The sequence below is a fragment of the Drosophila sulfurigaster genome, chromosome 3, assembly GCF_023558435.1.
Source record: "Drosophila sulfurigaster albostrigata strain 15112-1811.04 chromosome 3, ASM2355843v2, whole genome shotgun sequence".
Classification (NCBI taxonomy): domain Eukaryota; kingdom Metazoa; phylum Arthropoda; class Insecta; order Diptera; family Drosophilidae; genus Drosophila; species Drosophila sulfurigaster.
Window position 1 is genome coordinate 32,302,521 of NC_084883.1, and position 22,726 is coordinate 32,325,246.

At 46.5% G+C, this 22,726-nt stretch overlaps 6 protein-coding genes and 1 long non-coding RNA gene across 10 annotated transcripts; 4 read left to right on the top strand and 3 right to left on the bottom strand.

The window, feature by feature from the left end:
* The first annotated feature begins 604 nt into the window (after positions 1–604).
* LOC133842667 (juvenile hormone epoxide hydrolase 2-like) lies at positions 605–2,324 on the top strand. Of its 2 annotated transcripts, XM_062275866.1 has the most exons (5): positions 605–766; positions 809–889; positions 955–1,154; positions 1,210–1,420; positions 1,483–2,324. In XM_062275866.1, exons 1-5 carry the CDS (start codon positions 680–682, stop codon positions 2,284–2,286), a joined length of 1,383 nt encoding a protein of 460 aa, XP_062131850.1. In that variant the 5' UTR covers positions 605–679; the 3' UTR covers positions 2,287–2,324. The 2 variants fall into 2 exon arrangements, with proteins under 2 accessions (XP_062131850.1, XP_062131849.1); XM_062275865.1 differs by having other exon boundaries at positions 605–889.
* Positions 2,325–2,457: 133 nt separating this feature from the next.
* LOC133842669 (microtubule-associated protein RP/EB family member 2) lies at positions 2,458–3,702 on the top strand. 2 transcript variants are annotated; one of them, XM_062275869.1, is made up of 3 exons: positions 2,458–2,602; positions 2,811–2,940; positions 3,007–3,702. In XM_062275869.1, the coding sequence occupies exons 2-3, from the start codon at positions 2,811–2,813 to the stop codon at positions 3,636–3,638; spliced, it is 762 nt and encodes a 253-aa protein (XP_062131853.1). In that variant the 5' UTR covers positions 2,458–2,602; the 3' UTR covers positions 3,639–3,702. The 2 variants fall into 2 exon arrangements, with proteins under 2 accessions (XP_062131853.1, XP_062131854.1); XM_062275870.1 differs by lacking the exon at positions 2,458–2,602 and adding an exon at positions 2,653–2,671.
* On the bottom strand, positions 3,112–4,754 carry LOC133842668 (coiled-coil domain-containing protein 130 homolog). The gene has a single exon (XM_062275867.1). The coding sequence runs from the start codon at positions 4,671–4,673 to the stop codon at positions 3,690–3,692; it is 984 nt and encodes a 327-aa protein (XP_062131851.1). The 5' UTR covers positions 4,674–4,754; the 3' UTR covers positions 3,112–3,689.
* Positions 4,755–4,856: 102 nt separating this feature from the next.
* Positions 4,857–8,911, top strand: LOC133842666 (methionine--tRNA ligase, cytoplasmic). The gene is made up of 6 exons (XM_062275864.1): positions 4,857–5,082; positions 5,209–5,333; positions 5,391–6,226; positions 6,291–6,395; positions 6,864–8,015; positions 8,075–8,911. Exons 1-6 carry the CDS (start codon positions 4,980–4,982, stop codon positions 8,808–8,810), a joined length of 3,057 nt encoding a protein of 1,018 aa, XP_062131848.1. The 5' UTR covers positions 4,857–4,979; the 3' UTR covers positions 8,811–8,911.
* A 516-nt stretch (positions 8,912–9,427) lies between these two features.
* On the top strand, positions 9,428–20,998 carry LOC133842665 (protein dopey-1 homolog). Of its 2 annotated transcripts, none has more exons than XM_062275863.1 (11): positions 9,428–9,781; positions 10,155–10,352; positions 11,492–11,670; positions 11,740–12,960; positions 13,028–13,334; positions 13,390–14,185; positions 14,244–14,352; positions 14,417–18,861; positions 19,195–19,390; positions 19,457–19,808; positions 19,873–20,998. In XM_062275863.1, the coding sequence occupies exons 2-11, from the start codon at positions 10,200–10,202 to the stop codon at positions 20,092–20,094; spliced, it is 7,980 nt and encodes a 2,659-aa protein (XP_062131847.1). In that variant the 5' UTR covers positions 9,428–9,781; positions 10,155–10,199; the 3' UTR covers positions 20,095–20,998. The 2 variants fall into 2 exon arrangements, with proteins under 2 accessions (XP_062131847.1, XP_062131846.1); XM_062275862.1 differs by having other exon boundaries at positions 9,429–9,781; positions 19,454–19,808.
* Positions 10,959–11,555, bottom strand: LOC133842679 (uncharacterized). The gene is made up of 2 exons (XR_009894424.1): positions 11,089–11,555; positions 10,959–11,033 (listed from the first exon to the last, which is right to left on the bottom strand). It is a non-coding gene; the product is annotated as an uncharacterized LOC133842679 (long non-coding RNA).
* On the bottom strand, positions 20,568–22,517 carry LOC133842673 (uncharacterized). The gene is made up of 4 exons (XM_062275874.1): positions 22,276–22,517; positions 21,778–21,845; positions 20,906–21,068; positions 20,568–20,848 (listed from the first exon to the last, which is right to left on the bottom strand). Exons 1-4 carry the CDS (start codon positions 22,394–22,396, stop codon positions 20,757–20,759), a joined length of 444 nt encoding a protein of 147 aa, XP_062131858.1. The 5' UTR covers positions 22,397–22,517; the 3' UTR covers positions 20,568–20,756.
* Positions 22,518–22,726: the final 209 nt, after the last annotated feature.

Below are 22,726 nucleotides of genomic sequence, written 5' to 3' on the forward strand. Positions count from 1 at the left end.
GTATAATGTGTTTAACTGCTTTAAAGCATATGCGCACTTTTCCAACATGCTAATTTAAGCCAACAAAGTTCTCTTTACTTTGCAACATATGAATATAATTTTATTGCATTCAAGATAACAGCACATTTTGGCTAACTGCATACATTACACGACCGCATTTGGTAGTTATTTTATTAATATTCAATAATTCAGCAAGTCATAAAGTTGTTGATTATTTATGTAATAGTAACAATTGAAATTTAAGTTAACTGCGTTTCTAAGATAACTACCAAATTTGTTTGGTTAGACAGTTATGCACATTGTACTCCGCAATGAAAAGTGAAAAGTTTATTAAGGTCGCGATGACACGTTTATTAAATACACGACAACCTATCCTGATGAATTAACAAAAGTATCAAATCGAAGTGCCGTCGCACGGTCTCCATAAACATACAAAATGCGCATTCACTATTTACTATATTTATATTTGAACACTGTTGTTCTAAAGCTGCGTGGTTGCTCCCGCAACGAATAGCGCTTATCATCGTGTGTTTGCTATGTTTGCCGATCGCAGTGAGCAACAACAAATTAAACCAGTATGCGGCTTCGACAAAATGCTAAATGGTTAGCCAGTTTATTTGCTGAGCAATCAGTGTGACGGGAACGTTTGAGCTGAGAAGTCGTTCAGTAGCCACCTGAAATGTCTTCAATAACACGCATCCTGCTAATTTTACTGGCCATAGGCGGTGGTTTAGTGTATAACCAGCTGCAACAACTGTGGGGCGATGTGCCACCTCCCACTTTGGATGCCCAGCAATGGTGGGGAAAGGATGCTTCGCCCAAGGACTACGACGCCTATTTAGCGAGCACTTCGAAGGTGCTTGAAAGTCGTCTAGTGTACCCAAAATCCGTAAGATTATATAGTTATTAGTTAAGTGAGGAACTTTTACTTAAAGAATATTCGATTACAAACAGACCATAGATGAACTGAGGCAGCAACTTAATCGCACTCTACGCCTGACGCCTCCTCTAAACGGTGTCGGGTTTCGATATGGCTTCAACTCGGACTATCTGAGAGAATTGGTCGCCTATTGGCGGGACGATTACTTGCCGCGTTGGCGTGAACGTGAAGAATTCCTTTGGCAATTCAATCACTTTACCACGGAAATTCAAGGGTAAGCATAATCAAGAATAAATAATTTCCACAATTAAAATATATTTATTTTACAGTCTGAGCACGCACTTCCTGCATCTGAAGGTCAAAGATGAGGACAAGGTGGGCAAGCAGCATTATGCATTACTGTTGCTTCATGGCTGGCCAGGATCAGTGCGTGAGTTCTACGAGTTTAGTCACTTGCTGCGTCAAACTAAATTGGATCCCACAAACAAATATATTTTCGATGTGATTGTACCCAGTTTGCCAGGCTACGGATGGTCTCAGGTGCTAAATATTGTTTAACCTTTTCCTCCAGTCTCTAAAAGGCTTTTTACACACTGTTACAGGGATCTGCTCGTACAGGTCTAGGCCCAGCTCAGATGACCGTCATTCTGCATAATCTGATGATGCGCTTGGGCTACAATAAGTTCTTTATACATGGCGGCGATGTGGGCACTATTGTGGGCTCACACATGGCCACACTTTATCCAGAGAATGTGCTGGGCTTCCATTCCAACATGTGCACTAATCTGAGCCCTAAGTCTCAGGTGAAAGCCTGGCTGGCCAATCTGTGGCCAAGTTTGTTTGTATCCAAGGAATTTGAGGATTTCTTCTTTCCGAAAGCGAAGGAAGCTAGCTTCATGATTGAGGAGAGCGGTTACTTCCATTTGCAGGCCACCAAACCAGACACCATAGGCTCAGCTCTAAGCAATAATCCTGTGGGTCTGGCGGCCTACATTCTGGAAAAGTTCTCCACTTGGACAAATGCCAGCTATCGAGCTCTTCCTGATGGCGGTCTGACACAACGTTACACTCTGGATGCCCTATTCGACAATGTGATGATTTACTATCTGACCAATTCAATCACCACATCCCAGCGCCTCTACGCAGAGTCATACTCCAATGCGCAGCGTGCACTGAATCTGGAACGGGTGCCGACAGCTGTTCCAACCGGATGTGCTCGGTTTAAGGGCGATTTAATGCAGTTCCTGGATATACAACTGCAGGACAAATTTAAGAACCTAATCCACAGCACCTACTACAGGAGAGGTGGTCACTTCGCAGCTCTAGAAGTGCCCAAGGTTCTATATGATGATTTTATCGAGTTTGTTAAAAAAGTCGAACGTAAATTTAATATTAACACATTGTAAGTGAATTGCAAATAAACTGTAGTATTTGAAAATTTGAATTCGATAGAAAGTTCAACATTAAACGATTAAAGCTTATTGTGCCAATCGATAGCATACCTACTGAGCCACAATCGAAAGTTGATCCTGGCGAAACGATTGGTAGACTTATCAGCGCCAGAGTTGCCAGCACGCCAAGGCTTAGAAGAATGGGCGGGGAAAAGAGGCAGGCAGATAAAGAAGCAACAAGTTCATTGCAATAAGCAAGCGAGCCGCATACAACAAAGAAAAAGTGCCGAGCAAATAACTGTTAACAATTAATACTTAGAAAAATTGAAAAGTAGGTGCCGAATATTTGAATAGTGCAAAATTACCAAAAGATAAGGACAAAAAAATCGACATCATAAAAGTATAGATTTTACAGCCAGTTTATGAGCAACTCAGCTCAGAATTTGTGTAGAAATACTGAAAGCTGATAGAAAGACTTCAAACACAATAATAGTCCACATTAATAACATTATTCTTGTTTTTTTTTTGTACACGCAAAGATGACGGACTTAAAACCAACTGTTGCACTGACCAGTGTCAATTCCGAGAATATGTCGCGCCATCAAATGCTGGATTGGGTCAATCGAATGGTCAATGGGCAGTTCAGAAAGGTTGAGGAGCTGAGCTCTGGTAAGTGGAGAGTGAAGATGGGATGTGTAACTGTGATGGCATGCAGTTTTCTTACTCCTTTGATAGGTGTCGCTTATTGCCAAATGATGGAGATGATCTTTCCCAATTGCATCAATTTGAAGCGCGTGAAAATGATGGCCAAACTGGAGCATGAATCTTTTCACAACATGAAGCTCTTTCAGGGTGCATTAACACGCCTAAAATTAGACAAAACCATTCCTGTGGATCGTCTGATCAAGGGTCGTTTCCAGGACAACTTCGAGTTCTTGCAATGGTTCAAAAAGTTCTTCGACTCCCAAGCACCGGGAATGGAAAATATGAAATCAGCAGCCAATGTTGCCCAGCAGCCAAAGCCCATCAAGGCAGGGGGATACCACGCTGCCAACACGGCCAAAGATGAGTGTGCTAAGGAGAATCTTCAGGCCGTCATGGAAGAGCTTGACCAGAAGACACAGGATGTGCTGGAGACGCGGGATCGAGCGTACGAAAAGTTGCGTCAAATCGAAATTTTGTTGACGAAGACCATACAAAATAACCAGCATGTTGCATTCTGTAATCGCATTTGTGAGGTGCTCTACAAGACAGATGATGAACAGCAGAAGCAGGAAGAGAATTCAGAGGATGAGGAGCAGAAGGAGGAGATACAACTTGAACAGCGGCAGGAGCAAGAGGATGATATAAATATGGGAATGTATTAAAAGATAGATCTTTGGGTGATTTGTTGAGCTTATTATTCGGAATAAATAAATTTAATCATTTGGAGCTGCGTTGCTGTCGTCAGAACTGCAACTGGAATCTGCATAGTCGCCCACCAGACTTGTGGGTTTCTCTAATGCCTTAGCACTCGGCGCTGGTTGCGTCATCGTTGATGTCGGTTTTCGCTTGATACCCAAATCCTGCAGCTGCAGTTGTGTGCTGAGCGCTTTTTGTCGCTTTAAACCACCAAAGGTTGTCGTCGTTGCTCCTGGCAATGCTGGCCGCATAAGCAGCTCCAGCCGCTGCTCGGACTCGCGTTCAATGGCGGATTTCGTTTGGAGCTTCATTAGAGCAGCCATTTCTCGATCTTCCGCAGTCTCTGGCAACAAGGCAATATCCAAACTGCTCTTTGCGAGCAGCTGCCGGTCCAGTTCCTGTTGACCCTTGATCTCTTTCTTCTGCTGTCGAAACTCTGCACGTAGGCGATAGTTAGCTACATAGCTATCATCCCAGACACTTTGGTTGCGCTCCACGAGCTTTTGCAGCACAGGCTTGGCGTCTGCAGCTGCCTGGGCATCTTTGGCCTGATGCTCTAGCTTATACATAGCATCGTCGAAGAGACGCTTCTGCACCTCCTTGGTCTCGGGTACCACCTGCTCGTTCTGCAGCGGATCCCAGCGATTCTCTTGCCGTCGGGCGCCCGATAGAATCACATAGTCGAGATTGCCAGGATCCGTTTGTATCTCAAAATGATTCTCGCACAGATGGCATTTCATGCGAAACTTGTAAATGGGGGTGGTGTAGTACATGCCCACTTTGGTCTTCTCTGCATTGTAGCGCACTCCCATGCCAATGTGATTTTTGCAGCCATCGCACCAAATATTATAGGGCATCTCGAACCGGATAATGATGATGCCCAGATGGATTTTGCGGGCACGCTCTCGCAGCGCATGGGTGCCGCGGAATTTGTTAAGTCCGCCCTTCTTGGGGTCATAGTCGGGCGGATAATATTTATTTTGTCCCTTTCTTTCACCCATTTTAACAACAATTTATCAATTTTGTACTCGACTCACAGCACAAATGTTTACACATAAATAAAACGATGCACTTTGTCGCCACCTATCGTAGACAGCTGATTTTAAACGTTTACGACCGTTTTCGTTATCGATAGTCGCTTCCGAAACAATGTGACTATTGTGTGATTTTCTGTATTGTTACCGGTGGTCACACTGCGCGCGTGGAAGTTCTCAAACGAATTACTAACGTAGAGGGGAGCTTTATTTTTAATTTAACCCTTTTTTGCCACGTAAATTAAAACTTAAAATTGTCCGAAATCGTGCAAAATGATTATCTACACAAATGAGGGCAATCCGCTCGGTCTGCAACTGCTGATGCTGGCGAAATTTGCCAAGCAGACGGTCCAAGTGCAGCTGGTTAACCTAAATGGTAAGAGGGGAGAAAATACATATCCAAAAATGCTGCTGGGGCCGGCAACGTGCAACGATGATGATGATGATGATGATAACTGTTGTTGTTGGCGATAACTGATGCAATAATCACTTTGCATTACAGACGCCAAGTACAAAGATTTGTTGGTCCTGCCAACAATTGAGTTGGACAACGGATTACGATTATTCTCGGCAGCAGCGATTGCCAAATATCTGTTCGTCGATGAGGAGGGGCAGCAGAGGGACGAGGTACGCGTCAAGGTTAAACCAATTAAATTAGAACTAATTCAGTTGTCTCTCTCGCAGTGGCTGGAATGGTCTTCAACGCTGCTGGCGCCCGCGTTGGCTCATTACATGGCTGTGGGTCATCGTGCTGATCCCAACGCTTTGCCCGTGCTCAACACATTGGTGAAGAAGCTCAACGATCGCCTCAAGGCATCGCCCTACTTGGCGGGCAATCAATTATCAGCAGCTGACATTGCTGTGTGGTCACTGCTGGCACCCGACGGCACCTTGAAGGGTGCTCAGAATGTGGAACAGCTGCGTAGCTGGTATGAAAATATTAAAGCACTGCCGGAGGTGCAGCAGGTGCTTAGCGAGCAGCCGCTGAAGGAGCTGAGCTTCAATGCGCTGCAGCAATCGAATCGCTATGGTGGCTTGCATCATGTGCCGCTCAAGCGTGCAAGTCTTGCAGATGCTGGCAATCTGCTTGCTGACGCGGGCTCCACATTGGCGGACACCATCACCGACGAGGAGATTGCCGCAGCTCGTGCTGCCTTCATTTATACTAAACCTCAGGAAATCACCGAGCCACGTACTGTGCTGCCCAAGGCGGGTGAGCGCAATGTGCTGATCACCTCGGCCCTTCCATATGTCAATAATGTGCCACATTTGGGCAACATCATTGGCTGTGTGCTTTCCGCTGATATCTTCGCTCGGTACTCGCGCAACGCTGGCTACAACACGCTGCTCATCTGCGGCACAGATGAATATGGAACGGCGACTGAGAACAAGGCACTGGCGGAGAATATGACGCCACGCGAGATCTGCGACAAGTACTTCGAGCTGCACAATGCCATCTATCGCTGGTTCGGCATTGGATTCGATTACTTTGGACGCACCACAACTCAAGAGCAGACTGAGTAAGTTGTGCAGTTCATTTGATAAACAACATTTGCTTAAATTGTGTTCGATTTCAATTTACAGTATTGTTCAAGAGGCTTTCAAGGATGTCTATAACGCGGGCTACATTATAAAGGAGAGCGTAGAGCAGCTGCTCTGCCAGAAATGTGATCGCTTCCTCGCCGATCGGTGAGTGTTAATAAAAATTGTTCACTAATTTAACATTAAGCAAACACAGTAATACCAAACCAATACGAAAGGTCACAAAGATCTGAAAGTTCCTTTCGTTAAAGAAGACATTAAACAACTCAGTTAAACATATAAAGTATTTTTCATTTGGTTTAAAGCCTGCTTAAATACAAAAACTTTTTATGCTAACAAAAATGGGCTCTAAAAATAGATCAAACATTTCATTTTATTACTTTCACATGTTATTATTCTCTCTTAGCTTCTTACAAATAATTATTTTCATAGACTTGTGAATATTATTTAGTTTTTCCAAAATCGGTGAGCGTTGAATAAAATATAATAGCTATATATTTCATGGTATCTATGAACTATATTTTAAACAATTCCAATACTGCAGATGCGTATAAATGTTATACTGTAGAGTTAGTGTTTTTATAATAAGCACTTATTAAATGCTTTATTTTTTAGCTTTGTGGAAGGAACCTGTCCGCATCCTGGCTGTGGCTACGAGGATGCCCGCGGTGACCAGTGCGACAAGTGTGGCAAACTGGTGAATGCCACCGAATTGCTGCGTCCACGCTGCAAGGTCTGCAACAGTGCGCCTGTGCTGCGTTCATCGGATCAACTGTTCCTCGATCTGCCCAAGGCGGAGCCTCAGCTGCGTGAATGGGTGGATCGCGCCGAGAATGGCTGGACACACAATGCACGAGTCATCACACGCGCCTGGCTACGCGAGGGTCTCAAGCCTCGCTGCATTACACGCGATCTGAAGTGGGGTATTCCTGTGCCGCACGAGAACTTCGAGAAGAAGGTGTTCTACGTGTGGTTCGATGCACCGTTCGGCTATGTGTCCATCACGAAGCGCTATACCAAGGAGTATCTGCAGTGGTGGCAACCCGCCAAGGGCACCGATGTGGAGCTCTTTCAGTTCATGGCGAAGGACAATGTGCCCTTCCATTCGGTGGTATGGCCTAGTGTGCTGCTAGCCATTAACAAGGGCAACACACTGGTTAGTCATATCATGGCCACCGAGTATCTGAACTATGAGGATGGCAAGTTCAGCAAGAGTCGCGGCATTGGCGTCTTTGGTAACGATGCCCAGGAAACGGGAATTCCCGCGGACGTTTGGCGTTTCTATTTGGCATCCGCTCGCCCTGAGGGTCAAGACTCTAGCTTCAGCTGGAATGATTTGGCTGCTCGCAACAACTCCGAGCTGCTCAACAATCTGGGCAACTTTGTCAATCGTGCGTTGGTCTTTTGCGAGAAGAACTTCAACAGTACAGTGCCGATAATTGTGCTCACACAGGATGAGCTTGTGCTGCTTTCGCTGATCAATCGTGAGCTGCGCGGTTACATCAATTCACTGGAGAAGGCCAAATTGCGCGACGGCATTCGTCATTTGTTGGCCATTTCACGACATGGCAACGGCTACATGCAAACCCAACAGCCTTGGGTGCTGCTTAAGGGCAACGAGGAGCAGAAGAAGCGTGCGGCAACTATTATTGGTCTCTGCGCCAACATTGCTTGTCTGCTAGCCAATCTGCTCTTCCCCTACATGCCAAGCACAGCGCGCACCATGTTCGCCCAGCTGAATAGCAAGCAAACGCCTCTTAATGCAGAGTAAGAGACTATTTTTAATATGTCAATTTAAGTGTTAATTAATTTGATTTGTTTATTAGGAAACCATTGGCCACCATTCTGCTGCCTGCTGGCCACAAGATCGGCAAGCCATCGCCGCTGTTTACCAAGCTGGAGCAGTCCTACATCGATGAACTCAAGGGTAAGTATGGAGGTGCTCAGGAGACCAAAGCGCCAGCGGCTCAACAAACCAATGTGGCCGAGCTGGAGGCGGCTGTGCAGGCTCAGGGCGAAAAGGTGCGACAGCTGAAGGCGAGCACAAAAGACAAGGCCGTATGGCAACCAGAGGTGACCAAACTGCTGGATCTGAAGAAACAACTGGAAGCGGCACAGAAGTCGGCTGCCTCGGCAGCTCCTGCAGCAGTCCCAACTCCACAAAGTGGCGCGCAGTCAGTGCAACAGCTGGAGGCGGCTGTTCAAGCGCAAGGCGAGAAAGTCCGTCAGCTTAAGGCGAGCACAAAAGACAAGGCAGTGTGGCAGCCAGAGGTGACCAAACTGTTGGACCTGAAGAAACAACTAGAAACGGCTCAGACGGCTGCTTCGGCAGCCCCAGCTGCAGCCCCTGCGACGGCATCAGTGGATGCAGGCAAAATAAACGCATTGGAAGAGAAAATCGCACAGCAGGGCGAGAAAGTGCGCACCCTGAAGGCCAGTGGAGATGCTTCCGTGTGGAAACCCGAAGTAGATATTCTATTGAATCTGAAGAAGGAGCTGACAGCTTTGACTGGTGTTCCAGCGGCAGGTGCTGCTCAGGGCAAGAACAAGAAGAAGAAGTAAAACTTACCATGTATTTATTTATGCTAATTCAAGGTTGCAAACTACAACAATTGTGGACAATTCTATTCATTTGCATTAAGTTATTTTTTCACTTTGCTTTTGCATTTAAAAAAACGGGTTTCGTATTTATTTGAATAACAAGTATTGCAGATTTCTTTAAGTAATTTATTGAGTTTGTGAGAGAAATGAATAAATATATGCTGACTTTCATATAATCCAAATGTTATTGCCTTTGAAATTATATTGTATATCAAATCGAATTTAACGAATAAAAATTGTATCTATTTATCGGTCTATCGATATGGTTTACTATAAAAAACATTTTATGTAGCTTTTTTTATTTAATATTGTTTCTAATTTCATAAACAAATAAAAATAATTGAACAATAAATGATATTTCATTGATCTAAAGATACATATCTACAAGTCCTTAAATTTTGCTATAAGAACAAATATTTAGTGAGTGTCATTCCACAATCACCTGTGCCCTGTATCGATAAGTCGATGTATCGATACAACTATTAAAATGTTTTAGAAAATGTAAGTGCACGGACCACGGATAGAGCAGTCTGTATTATTTTTATTGTAATTTTTTTTCTCGCTAATAACACATATGCTAATTGAAATGTGAATCAATAGAACAATAAACAAACATGTGCAATTATCGATGGCGACGCAAAATGTCGTAAAAAATAAGAGTTCAACGTAGCACATAAAATTATAAACAAAAGTATTGTGCTCTGGTTTGCGTTTGTGTTGCGTGTCTGCAAAAAATTCGTCATCAGCTGGTCGCGAGTCTCGAGAGTCTCCGATTTGAGTCGTCGTCACTGCAATTACATTTTACAGTTAATTGTGTGACGTGCGCGAGAGAGCGAACAACAACAAGACAGGAGAAGAAAAAGAAAAAAACAAATAAAGAAACACACTCAAACAAAAAAATTAAACTTTGCTGCCCAATGCGGGTTAATAAGGTGAAATGTGAAAAATATACGAGAATCAAATTCAATTTGCAAATAATAGATTCCACGTCTATGCTGAACAAAGAACACACACAACGGCAATAGCAGACACACATGCATGATTGTATGTATGTGATTTGTGTAATTTTGTCCATTGTTGGCAATCAGCAGCAGCAGAAACAGAAACATTGGCAACTGCAGCTGACGCAGCAGAGTGTGTGCGAGAGAAAGAGAAAGAGAGTGATAGAGATGCCACACACATTAAATGTGTGTATGCGTTATGATTTTGAATAAACAGCAACAGCAAATCTCAAGGACATCGGCAACAAGTGTGTTTGGTTAATTGTTATTGATTTCTTGTTTGTTGTTTTTCCTCCTTCTACAGCAATAGTCAAACGAACGAGGGAGCGAGTCACAAAAACACGTCGCCATGGAGTCTGCGGACACAATCATGGAGGAGCAGAAGCTCATGGCCGAGGCGAAGTATCGCCAATACATGACAAACATCGACAAAGCGCTGCGCAATTTCGAATACTCCAGCGAGTGGGCGGATTTAATCTCTGCCTTGGGCAAACTTAGCAAGGTATCACACTAAAACTATATATGTATCTATGGCCACAACTAACTGCGCTACAATTTATTATCGCACCAAGAGCAAGGCTGGCATTCCCAGTACAGTGAACATTCTCTAAACCGAATAAGAGAAGTGCTGTCAGAATGTCATAGTATTAAGTGTCCGTTGAGCTAATATTTACTGTAGTACTTCCAACCATGCCATATACTGACCAGTCCTTCATCTTCCACACTCCACATCATGATTAGTTACAGTTTTCACACCCGCATCGCTGATTCATTCTATATGTCAATTTGCGGGCCTTATCGCTATTATTACAAACTGACTTTTGACTTTATAATTATTGTGGGACTTTTTGCAGCCCTAGAAAACAGTTTGTTACGTCGCGTGTCGTCGCGATAAAGCTTTTACAATCGCGTAAATTATTGAACTAGGTTTCACTCAAGTCAAGCATAAATCATTAACCCAGCTTAAAAGTCAACTATTTTTATATAACTGTCAGGGCTTTGGGAAAAAACAGTAATGCACTTCCTTGATTTAATCTTGAGCCCCTTTTAGAGAGTTGTTTATTGTAATTATCACCAGCAATGCTATAAATAAACTCTGCCGTCTGTCTGCATGTTATAATTTGAAGTTATCTTTTATTTTTGAAGCTATCTTATTGAAACTTGGTGAAGATGACCCATTTTGCTGTAGGCAGTATATGTGTTAGTTTTAGGTGAATCATTCATAGAGCTAAACATACAGCTGGCATTGAGATAGACGGTCAATAAACTTTGTTTACTTCTCGACCCTTACGAGATCACGTCACGTTGTGAGAAACTCAGCTAATCGTCGAGACTATCTGCCCGTCCGTCCACTTGTTAATATGTAAATAATTGTAGGTATATAGGTAGTACTCAAGTCTAATTTAAAGCGATCAACTCATTAGATCCCTTAAGAATGATGAATCAGTTTTTCAAGATTGCTTTGTTAAACTTAAATTCTCTAACATTTTAATTGAATTTGTGTTTCATTTACTTCACAATTGCTCACCGCATTTACTCTTCGAAGTACTGAAAAAAGCCTTTTTTTTAAATTTTGTCCTTGACTGAGTCAAGTGTGCGTCATTCGAGCTTTAACATTTCTTGAACTTGCTTTCGCGATAGGCCATATCGAGTAACACACAATACCAAGTCATACCGCGACGACTGAAGATTGCCAAACGTTTGGCTCAATGTATGCATCCAGCGCTGCCCTCGGGCGTTCATCTGAAGGCCCTCGAGACGTACTCGGTGATATTCAGCAAGACGGGGCCCGAGCGTCTCGCCCAAGAGTTCATATATGGGTGAGTTGAATGATTAATAATATTTATTGTGTGTATGATAACTTATCTGTATTCTTTAATTCCCTGTAGCGCTGGCCTATTTCCGCTACTGGGCTATGCGGCAATGAATGTGCGACCCGCACTTCTCACCATCTACGAGACCTACTTTGTGCCACTGGGCGACAAGTTGCGTCCAGCGCTAAGCGGATTCCTCAGCGGTGTGCTACCCGGCTATGACTGTGGTCTGGATCACTTTGATCGCATCAGTGCGCTGCTAAAGAATGTCTGTCTGGCTGTTAATCCCATGCACTTTTACACGGTGCTCTGGGAGTCGGTGGCGAATAATGCGGCCATTCGCCTGCCCGCAATTACATTTCTGCTGGAGCATTTCAACAAGCGCCTGGACATGCAGAAGCAAATCTATATTATGGGTCACAATCGCGAGATAATGATGTCGGCGCTGTGCGCTTGCCTCAACGACTCGTTGATCTTGGTGCAGCGCAATACGCTGGAGTTTCTATTGCTTGGTTTTCCCATGCACACACAGCTGCTGGATGAGGAGCAGTTGGTGCTGCTGGTCACAAATGGTTTAAACACAATACTGAGGCGTGACATGTCGCTGAACAGGCGACTCTTCTCGTGGCTGCTGGCCAGCGAGGTGACCAAGAATTCGCCCACTTATGATACGCTGTCTCTGGACTCGACCACCGTCGATGGACAGAAGGAAGCGGAACCGTATTTTGTGACGCATTCGCGGCACATCCTGATCAGTGCCTTGGTCAGCACATTGCGGCTGAGCTTGGCCTGCCAGCCCATGGATCTGAAGCCGTATCGCATTATGCTGTCGCTGTTGGACAAGGCGGAGATCGGCAGCGCCGTGCTGGACTTTGTGCTGCATGACATCATACGCGCCATGTACATATCCAGCAGCAATGCGGACGCGCTCAAGTCGGCCAATCTGCTCTTTGCCACCTTCGATCCGGCCTACATTTGGAGCTACATGACCAACATGTTTGAGCGCGCCTGCCAGCTGGCGCCAAGCTCCGCCCAGTCCAACAGCGATGGCAAATTTGCCAGCATCGTCGGCTCCGGGGATCCGTGTGTGCTGGAGATTTGTGTGCTTACCGAATTCCTGCTGGAGACCATCTCGCTGGAGATGTACACGGAAACGACACGCGTTTACCTGCCCAAGGTATTCCTGGCCATCACACAGCTGCTGTCACTGCACATGGAGCGTCTAAGCAGCGATGAGATCACGGCAGCTCTGAAGCTCTGCATGAAGATCGTGTCCAGGGTGCAGCCGATGATCACGTAAGTCAATTGTTAATACTTTAAGTGCCACACTTTGCTAATAATTACATTTTCAATGCTCCTGCAGCAGTCCCATTAAACTGAACAAACTGATGGAGCACAGCGTTTCTGGCTTGGATGAGCAGACAGGCAATGCCAATGGCAGTAGTAATGGCAACAGTGGCAGCTTCATGGAGTCCGCCACGCAATCGAATGCACTAGAAAAGAGCAAATCAGACTCACGGCTCAATCAGTTTGGCGAGCACTCGCTGCAGAGCGGAGAACCAAATGACGAGGAGCTCATACGTCGCTCCGCCTCCAATCAGAGCGTGGTGCGGCACAGTCCTAAGAAGAAGGCCAAGTCTTTCTCGCGTCTCTCTGAACTGGACAAAGATGTAAGCATGTTGCGTTTGAAAATCTTTTCTTAAGCTGACGATTTTACTGTTGTAGATAAGCGCCTCGGATACAGGCCAGCAATCGTCGTCGGATCTGGACACGCCGCGCAGCATTAAGAAGATCAAAGCCAAGGCCAAGGTGCCTTTCATACGTAGCAGCCCGAAAAAGACACGGCCCAAGGACATTGTGCTGACACCTAATGCAGCCACCGCCAGCGATGTGCCTGACGATGCCGGCGAGGAGCCACCAAAGAGTGCGCCACCCGAGAACTGTACGGAGTTTCAGCTGGACGATGAGCAGAGCAAAGCGACGCAGCAACGTGGCTTTTCCATATTGGAGAAATGCATACGACAATACGAGATCTTCTTCGAAGTGTATTTGGCACGGCAGCTGCTGCAAATTGAAACTGCCGCCAGCTGCGTGGACATTGGCGCTAGCAGCGACAAGTGTGCTGTCAAGGTGCAGCTGCAACGCACCACCAGCCACACCTCAAGTCTTTTTATGGTGGAGCAAGTTCTAGACCACCAATGTCCGCAGCGCGAGTCACAAATCGAACGATTGTTTGGCCTGCTTCGAGTGGATGTTGTGGCACGTTCCAAGCAGTTGCAACGCCTGTTGAATCTCTCGCTGCCCACAGTCAGCGCCAGCGAGATTAGTAGCGACAGCGATGCCACTGAGGAGCCACAGCAAAAGCTGCTCATCGATGCGCAGACCCAACGTAGTGTGCAGCAGCTATCCGAGCTGCAGATAAACTCTGCGATGCGCTCGGCAATCAAACTAGCTGCCAGTTTGCTGGTGGAGATGTCCACGTTTCCCAACTGCAACAAGCACATCATACTGGACAAAAGTGGTGAGTGCAAACGTGTTTGTTTTCTCTCTTTCGCAAACTAATTGTTTTATGATTCCAGAACCCGAGCTGCCTAATTGGTTGAAGGTGTTGTGTCTGGTGGCCTGCTTTGCGCAGAGCGACAAGGAACTTCAAGTGGCCGCCATCACAACGCTCTTCGATCTGATCAGGTAAGCAAACTATATAACAATCACTTGCACTCTAGCTCACAATCTGCTTTCAACTTATTCACAGCCTGTTGCGCTCGCAGATCGAACACACGACCAGTCCGGGTGTTACATTTGTGGTGATGTTGCCACTGCTGAAGTTCGGCCACGTTAACTACTTGGAGCAGCGCACACGCGTCTTTCAACTGGTCAGTTCCATACTGTGGGATTACCTTGGCACCACGGGCATTGATCCCTCGCAAATTGCGGCATTGCTGCATCAGCTGCACAGTTGTCTGGAGAGCGGACTCGTGGAGTCGGTCATTGGCAATCGCATGCACGCTCAGCACTTGCTGCAAGCTCCACCCCACAATGGACTGGGAGCCGGCAACGCTTTGCGTAGCTTCCAACTGGAACGTGCCACAGATGCCCAGCTGCTGTGTCCATCTCCCAGCCTGGAGCGTCTGCGAGAAAGTCAGGCGCGCAGCTACAAAAAGTTCGAGCTGCTATGGCATCTGGGCAGAGAGAAGCAGATGTCGCGTGGCTTCGAGAAGACGCTGCTCAAAGTGCTCGACACATTGGCCCTGCCCCATTACATGTCCGAGCGGACCTTTGTCACCAACTGGCTGCAGGCCTCGCTCTTGCGTGGCGATCTGGCGCGACTGACCAAACCGCTCTACAAGATTCTGCTATCGGCCAGCTCCAAGCGTGTGGGCATCGTGCACATGCAGCAACTGTATCGCGAGGCTGCCGAGGCGGAACAATCCGCCTACGATGAGGCGCCCGCCTTCGAGCGCGATGTCTATGCAATCAGCTCGGAGCAGGGCAATGTCAAGTATCATCACATGGAGGCGGCCAGCAGTGGCGGCAGCGTGGGTAGCGGCAAAAAGAAGAGTCCCATACGCCATTTGCCCAAGAAGATCTTTGGCGTGACGCTCAGCGGTGGCAACAAGTCAAATAAAACCTCAAATTTTGTGAGCGACAAAGCGCCGCTTGCTAGCGAAGCTCTGCAGGATATAAATACGATTGGATTGATCATTAATCCGCTGGAGAATGCGCATGATTTCGATGACGAAACGGATCTGGAGGAGCCACGCATTGAGCTGGTGTCCAGCACAGGCAAAGATGCGCCCCAAACGCCGCTCGAGCGGAAACTGGCCAGCGCTATGGACGAAACGGAGTCGCGAGTGAGTGAATCGCAGGCAGCGGCAGAGCAGGAGCCGTCATTGCACTACGATCAGGACATTACCGACAACTCGGAGAGCAGCGACTTTGAATCGGATTCGGAGCTGCGTGAGACGAGCATAGACAAAGAGGACAGTTTGACAATCAGCTCCAGTGCTGGAGGTGGCGCTGCCGATGATGTTAAGCGCTTTGTGGGCGACTGTGAACGAGTAACGGAGGCGTTGACGCAGCACGAGCGGATCAAGAGCCGCAAGACGTATCGTTTGACGCGCGAGAAGACGCCCGGCGACTCCAGTCTCAATGAGCCCAACGAGGAGCAGCAGACAGCCCACCAGCAGGACAATGAGCATGCACTGCCAGCTGATGAATATTTTAGCGAGGCGCTATTGCGACCGCAAGACAAGAAGCTGGCCAAGGAACTGCGAAAGCGCAAGAAACTCTTGACGAGCAGCGACAAGAAGCGTCTCAGCTGCATCTCTAAGACCTCGACGGACAGCAATCACAGCAATCTGGCCGAGCACCTCGAGACTGAGGCCACAGCCACGCATAGCGAGGAGGAGCCGGAGGCGAGCAACAACGAGAATAGTCAGCCCACCATCAATGTGGAGGACAAGCGACGCACGCTGAGTTTGGAGACAAACAAACTGCAGCCAGATTGGCAAAAGACGCTCGAGAAGAGCAAACAGAATGTGGAGATCTTGCGACAGAATGCAGCAGCTGCAGCTGCTGCCAACGAAGAGCAACTGAGCATACGTTCGTCCACCAAGAGCAACAGCTCGCTGAGCACATTCCGGCACACGGATGCGGCGCAGCTCTATCACAATCATCTGCTGCTCTATCTGGCCATCTATGACACCCGTCAGACGCTGTACGCGCTGCAGACACTGCGGAATATCATCTGCTGTGACAAGCGCACCTTTCTCTGTCTGTCCATTACGACATCGTTTACCAGCGGCAGTCTGAAGCAGCTGCTCATCCGGCATCGTAAGAGCATCTCGGGCAAAGGATTTGCCGGCAGCGTCAGCAACTCGGAGTATGCCCAAGGCTATCGTTGTTGCATGCATCTGGAGCTGTTGGTCACGCTGCTGCTGTTCTATGCACGTGGCTATTTTCAACGTGAATCTCTGGATGCCCAGCGGCAACCGCCCACGCTGCAGGATGTGATGAACAATCGACGCATTCAACTGGAGAGCATCGAGCTGCTGGCTGTCATCTGCACCGAGCTCATCGAGATTGTCAAGGGCATGGGACGTGGCCTCGCCTGCTACATTGCCGATCTGCTAGGCAGGGCCAAGCTGCAGAAGGTCATGCTGCACTGCCTCAACAGTTCTGTCTGCAACTACGGACGCAAACCGTTGCAGCCGGGCAGCAGCAGCTATGCCGAGCAGGTGCTCAACTTCAATGATCCGCAGGACGATCAACTGCACGCGGATTGCTTTCAGCTGCAGCTGCTGCGTTTACTTCTTGCAGTGATACGGCTGGAGCACGAGGTGCATCAGTTGCGCCAGGACACGCCCAGCAATGCGGCCAACGAGGATTACAACGCCTCGGGCAATGCGTCGCCCACGCGGCTGGCTGAAGGTGCCGCCGCCAATGTCAAATACTTGCCCAACTGTCTGATCAGTCAGCAGCCCATGTTTCTGGCCGCCGTGCTCGGTGCACTGCAGCAGGAGCGTCTGCGACACCTGCATCGCAACTGGACGGATCTGGTGACCAGTTCGCTGAACTGCTTCAGCTTCGGTTCGCTGACGAACATTGTGATCAGCGTGGTGCATCAATTGTGCAACAATCTGGATCGTCTGGCCCGACTTACGCTGCCACAGCAGCGACACTTTCCGCCCGATTATGTCATCTCGCAGCTGGAGGCATTGACCATCCTGTGTCACTATTGTCTGCTGGACAACACACAGCAGACGGCGCTGTCACATCTCTTCAATCAGGCCTATCCACAGACCAGCGCCGCCGTCCAGAGTTCCAGCACTGGACAACTGCTCAACAGCATTGTGCACTCGTTTCTCTCGGCCAGCGAGTCCACGTCCACAGCGTCAGCACCGCGCAATCCTCAACTGCAGGCGGCACGCAATGCGGTGCTCTCGCATCTGCCACGCATCATGACCAGCGTGGCAGCGATTTGGGACAGCGAACTGGGTCAATTGCGTCCCGTGCGGCAGCAGCTGTTGGAGTTCTTGTCGCCAGTCTCGCTACATCATGGCTGCAACTTCCTGGCTGCCATTGCTGTCACCTGGCAGCAACGTGGCTGCAGCAACAGCAGCTCCAGCAATGGCGCTTCCTCGACAACTTCTGGCGTTGCGGAGCAGTTCCAGCGCAATTCCACGCTGCAGGCTTGTGCCGCACAGCTCAGTCTCGTCTCACTGGTGTCCAGCATACGTGTGATGCCCATGGACTCGTTTGTGCAGACGCTGCATCAGGTGGTCAAGTCACCGCCACCGATTCACAGACCTCCGGCTCAACTGAGCATTGAGGTGAGCGCCCTGGAGCTGTTCTATTTCTACATGAGATCTGCGCCGGCGCCACAGCTGGCGGATGCTTGGTCAGCCCTGTTAGTGCTCATACGGGATGGTCTCAGTCTGACGCCGCCAGCGCAGTTTGCGCTGCTGATGCTGCTCAATGAGTTCGTGCAGCGTTGCCCACAGATGCCGTTCCCCGACAAGAAGGAGGTGCGTGAGCTGCACGACGTGACCGCGCGACTCGTCGAATCGCTGTCCAGTGTGGCCGGTGCGTGCTTGGAGCAGACGACCTGGTTGCGTCGTAATCTGGCGGTCAAGGAGGACACCGATGGCCATGCCAAGGACAACAGTTTGGGCGGTGGCATTCAACAGTATTCACTACAGGCGCAGAGCGTGCTGGCGGGCATCTTGTCCAACCTGCTGGACGTGGCTTATGGCTCGCAGGAGAAGGACAAGGTGGTGACCATTGTGACAACGCTGCTGTACAACATTACACCGTACCTAAAGAATCACACGGCCCGCAATGTGCCTTTCTTCTATGCGTGCTCTGCGCTCTTGGCCAGTCTCAGTGGCTATCAGTATACGAGGAAGGCGTGGCGCAAGGATATGCTCGATCTGCTGCTGGACACTTCGTTCTTCCAGATGCACATCTCGTGTTTACCCTTTTGGCGTCAGATCATGGACAGCCTGATGACCTATGACAATACCACATTCCGGGAACTGATGACGCGTGTGTCACTCTCACAGGCGGGCAGTCTCAATATATTTGCATCGCGGGATCAAGAGTACGAGCTGCGAGCCATGCTGCTCAAGCGCTTGGCGTTTGTCATATATTGCAGCGAATTCGATCAGCACAACAAGTACATGCCGGACATACAAGGTGAGTTCTGGGAAGTGTGAAACATACTTTATATCCGCTATAAACTAGAGTAGAAAAGGGTACAATTTGTGTGACTAACAAAAGTAAATATGTACATTCTTAATCAGCTTGAACAGACCACTCGACATAGCGAATTCCGCCCGTTCCTCTATCTGTCCGTCGATGTACATGCTTGAACTATTTGATAGCTAAACTATTTAAGAATTTAAGCACGTTTTCATCGAAAAACGAAAGGATCGCGTGCTTAGTCTTTAAACGAGCGAAAGAAGTTGATGCAAGAAATAATAACAGTCCTTCTTAATGGTTTCTTATAATCTCTTTTTCTGCCTGCAGAACAATTGGCCAACAGTCTACGTCTGGTTCCGCTGGGTCCATCAGTGCAAGCCGCCGTGTTTCTGTGTTTCCGTGTGCTGCTGCTACGCATGTCACCCGACCACGTCACCTCGCTGTGGCCCATTCTCATAGCCGAAATGGTGCAGGTCTTTTTGCAAATGGAGCAAGAGCTCAAGTCCGAAACGGATGAGCGCAGGTAAGCTGCACAGATTACAATAATAATTTCAATCATAACCAACTGATGCCTTCTTTTACACAGTAGTCAACAATCGCGACTGTTGCCGAGCATGGAGATTCCCTGGTCGACATCCAACTCCAGCGCCAGCAACGGCATCAATGCTCAGACGCCAATGCAGCACTGGCGCTCAGTGCAACTGGAGGCGTGCAAACTCCTCGAGCTGGGCTGTGTGCTGCCGGCAACAAAGCTGCCGCATTTCCAAATGTATCGTTGGGCCTTTGTTGGCACGGAGTTCGATGTGCACGAGGAGGTGGTGCCACTGCCGCTGCCCAATGGCAGTGTCGAGAATCTCGCCGCGTTGCCAAGTGCACTCTATGTGCCGCACGTGAAACGTGTGTCGCGGCTGATGGACATGAAATACACCAGCCACTCACCGGTAAGTGGATTCAGGTGTGTGCTCGAATGTTGCCAACTAATTGTGCGTTTCTTTTTCACCACAGTTGATGCAGCGTCCAAAGAATCGTCACTTGATGCTGAGTTTCCAGCAGCTACAGTCATTGCATGAACTATATCCGTTCTTCTCCACGCTGGGCCTAAGTTGCCCCAACTCATGCAATTACGCCGATGCGGAGCAGGATGTGGCCAATTGCCTTCAGGAGATTGAAGATGTGCTGGCTCTTGATTTTCTGGAGAAGCTGCCGAGCATCACCACGCCCAGATGAAAACTGGTCGCGGCCTATAGGCAGACGCAGGCGCATATTCAGACCACAAGCATGACGCAATTCGAACTGGAACTGAATCTGGGCGCCAACGGCCAAACGGCGCGCATCGTGGCCGCCGTTCAGGCCAAACTGAGCAGCCAAAATGCCGAGACGAGCTTCACGCAGGCCACCAAGAAGACAAACTTTCCATTTTACGTTTAAGCAGAGCCAAGCAAGCGCCAAGCGATATGTTAGCTGTAGTTAGATAGAAATGATAAAGTTAATAGCCAACCGATTTCGATTCCGATTCTGTATCTGTATCTTTATCTCTGTATTAATGAATATCGTTTTAACTGTTGAGTCAAAGTTGAAGTCGAAGAGAATGTCCTATGAAATGTTTAGCTTATAGTAGCACCCTGTATGTATGTATATGTATATTTCAACTGTTAATAGCTGCGCCGAAGTACGAAGTAAATAAGATGTTTAACAACTAATTGCAATTCAATACAACAAATGTATTTTATTACACAACTCCGCTTAATTCATTCGATATAGATATGCATAGGCAATATGTATGTTAAATATAAAAAAGGTACACACTCAACTCTTAGATTAAAATTATTAATTGCCGGCTAGATTTGCGGTGAAATGCTTGCGATGCATTTGAGACACACTTTAAGAGATTAAACAACATTTGCACTGTTTGGACTCGACTGACGATTTTTCAGTTGCAGGAAAAACGAGTAAACGAGGCGCGCGCAGAACAAGAAGATACCTGAAAAGCGCAACAGTATTAAATTTAGAAAAAATGGGGCATTAATGTGATACTTACCGAATGCAATGATTTGAACGAGTACCGCCATAAAGACATTCTGGAAGCCAGTCGACTCCCGATAGCCTCCAAAATGGAAAATGGTACCGAAAATGGCAATCGGAAAATTAATGGCCACTATGAGACCGAAGATCAACCAGACACCAACCAAGTAGTGTTTGTACTGTGGACCAAAGAAATATATGAATTAAAAAACAGAATACTTCGGGTTATCTGAACTCTCACGCCTCCCCCAATGAGATCGCTTGAGAAGATACAATCGTTATCGTTCACGTTATCTTATAGAGAAAATTGTATGTAACATATACAAGTTATTTTCCCCCTTTCGGATTATACGCAAATAAAAGAATCATAAACCTTATCGCGAACATACATACTAGCTACATACACATATGTATTTCCAACGGAAGCACTACTCCGGCCGGAATTAACAAACATTTTGCATGTCTGAATGTTCTTAAAAAATTGACTAAATCCCAATGGGACCAGTCGATGAAGTAATCGTTTGTATTGTAAAATTTATGGTGAATAAGGCAAGCCTCAGAAAAAGCCACTACAAAATTATTTTATTTATAAATAATTATTGTTTTTCTTTATATAAGCTAATTTAATCCAAGGTTAAAGTTTCTTAGTCACTATTACTCAATGCAAAACGTAAGTTCTCTCGAAAGAAAATTGTAAAAAAAAAACTTGGTAAAGTCGACTAGCATTAATTGAACAATTTACAGATCGCTTGCAGAATTTTAATTAAAAAATTTAAGTACTAAAAATTCTTCCTCAATTTCAATTAATATAGTTTCTAGTTATAGAACCTCACGTATCTCAACATGTCAAAAAGAAGAAAGATGTTTTCAAACAAAACAAAAGCTTACCTTAAGACATCCGAACAGCAGGCACACATTTCCAATCACTGTGATTGCAAATCCAATAAAAGTGTAGACTGAAAAAAAAAAATTAGAATCAAGCACAATGAGAAAATTCGTAAGTAGTATATGCATATAAGCATATGTTAACAAAGAATGTTTGATCATCGCTGTATTTCAACTTGACGTCATCGTTATTTCAAATTCCAAACTTTGTGTGTAATTAACATACAAAAAATGTAAACAACAACAACAAAAAGTCTCGCCTCAGCCATGAGAACATGTTTTGCCTTCTATAGAAGAGATATTAGCTCACGATATATATTTATGTTTGTACGTAAGTCTATGCATCTGTACACATCAGTAAGTTTTATTTTGACAATGCTATTGTCGTTATTTTATAAGATTTTAATTCAAAAGTAATTATATTAATTAAAAACTTGGTAAACTATAACACGCATTCCATTGGCATTCCACAAACGAAATATGTATACTTAAGTCACTTACCCGATGGCGAAAATATCACATTAATCAGAATGGTAACCAGAAAATAGATTGCTATGCCCAAACACCAGCTACGCAAATCTGAGTTACACGGTCCCTCATCAACAGATAGATCGATTTTCATTTTGGAGATTTTCCTATTGTTGTTATTTCCCAGTCAAGTATAAGTATTGTTTATTTTAGTTATGTTAACAAGTGTTTTATCACAACCGAAACGCGTGAAATGCGAACAACAACTGACGCGTCCCCAAGTTTTGTGACCCATTCATCTCCGATTTTTTATACATGCAATGACGAGAGAGAAATGATGCATACACCCGCGTCTCACTGGGGCAGATCTCTTCAACAGTTGAGAACAGTGAGTAAGCAGAGAGCAGTTTATTTTATAACAACTTTAAATGTGTTATACAGACCGCTTGCTTTTGAAATTTGAGACAGTTCCAGTGATCTGGCA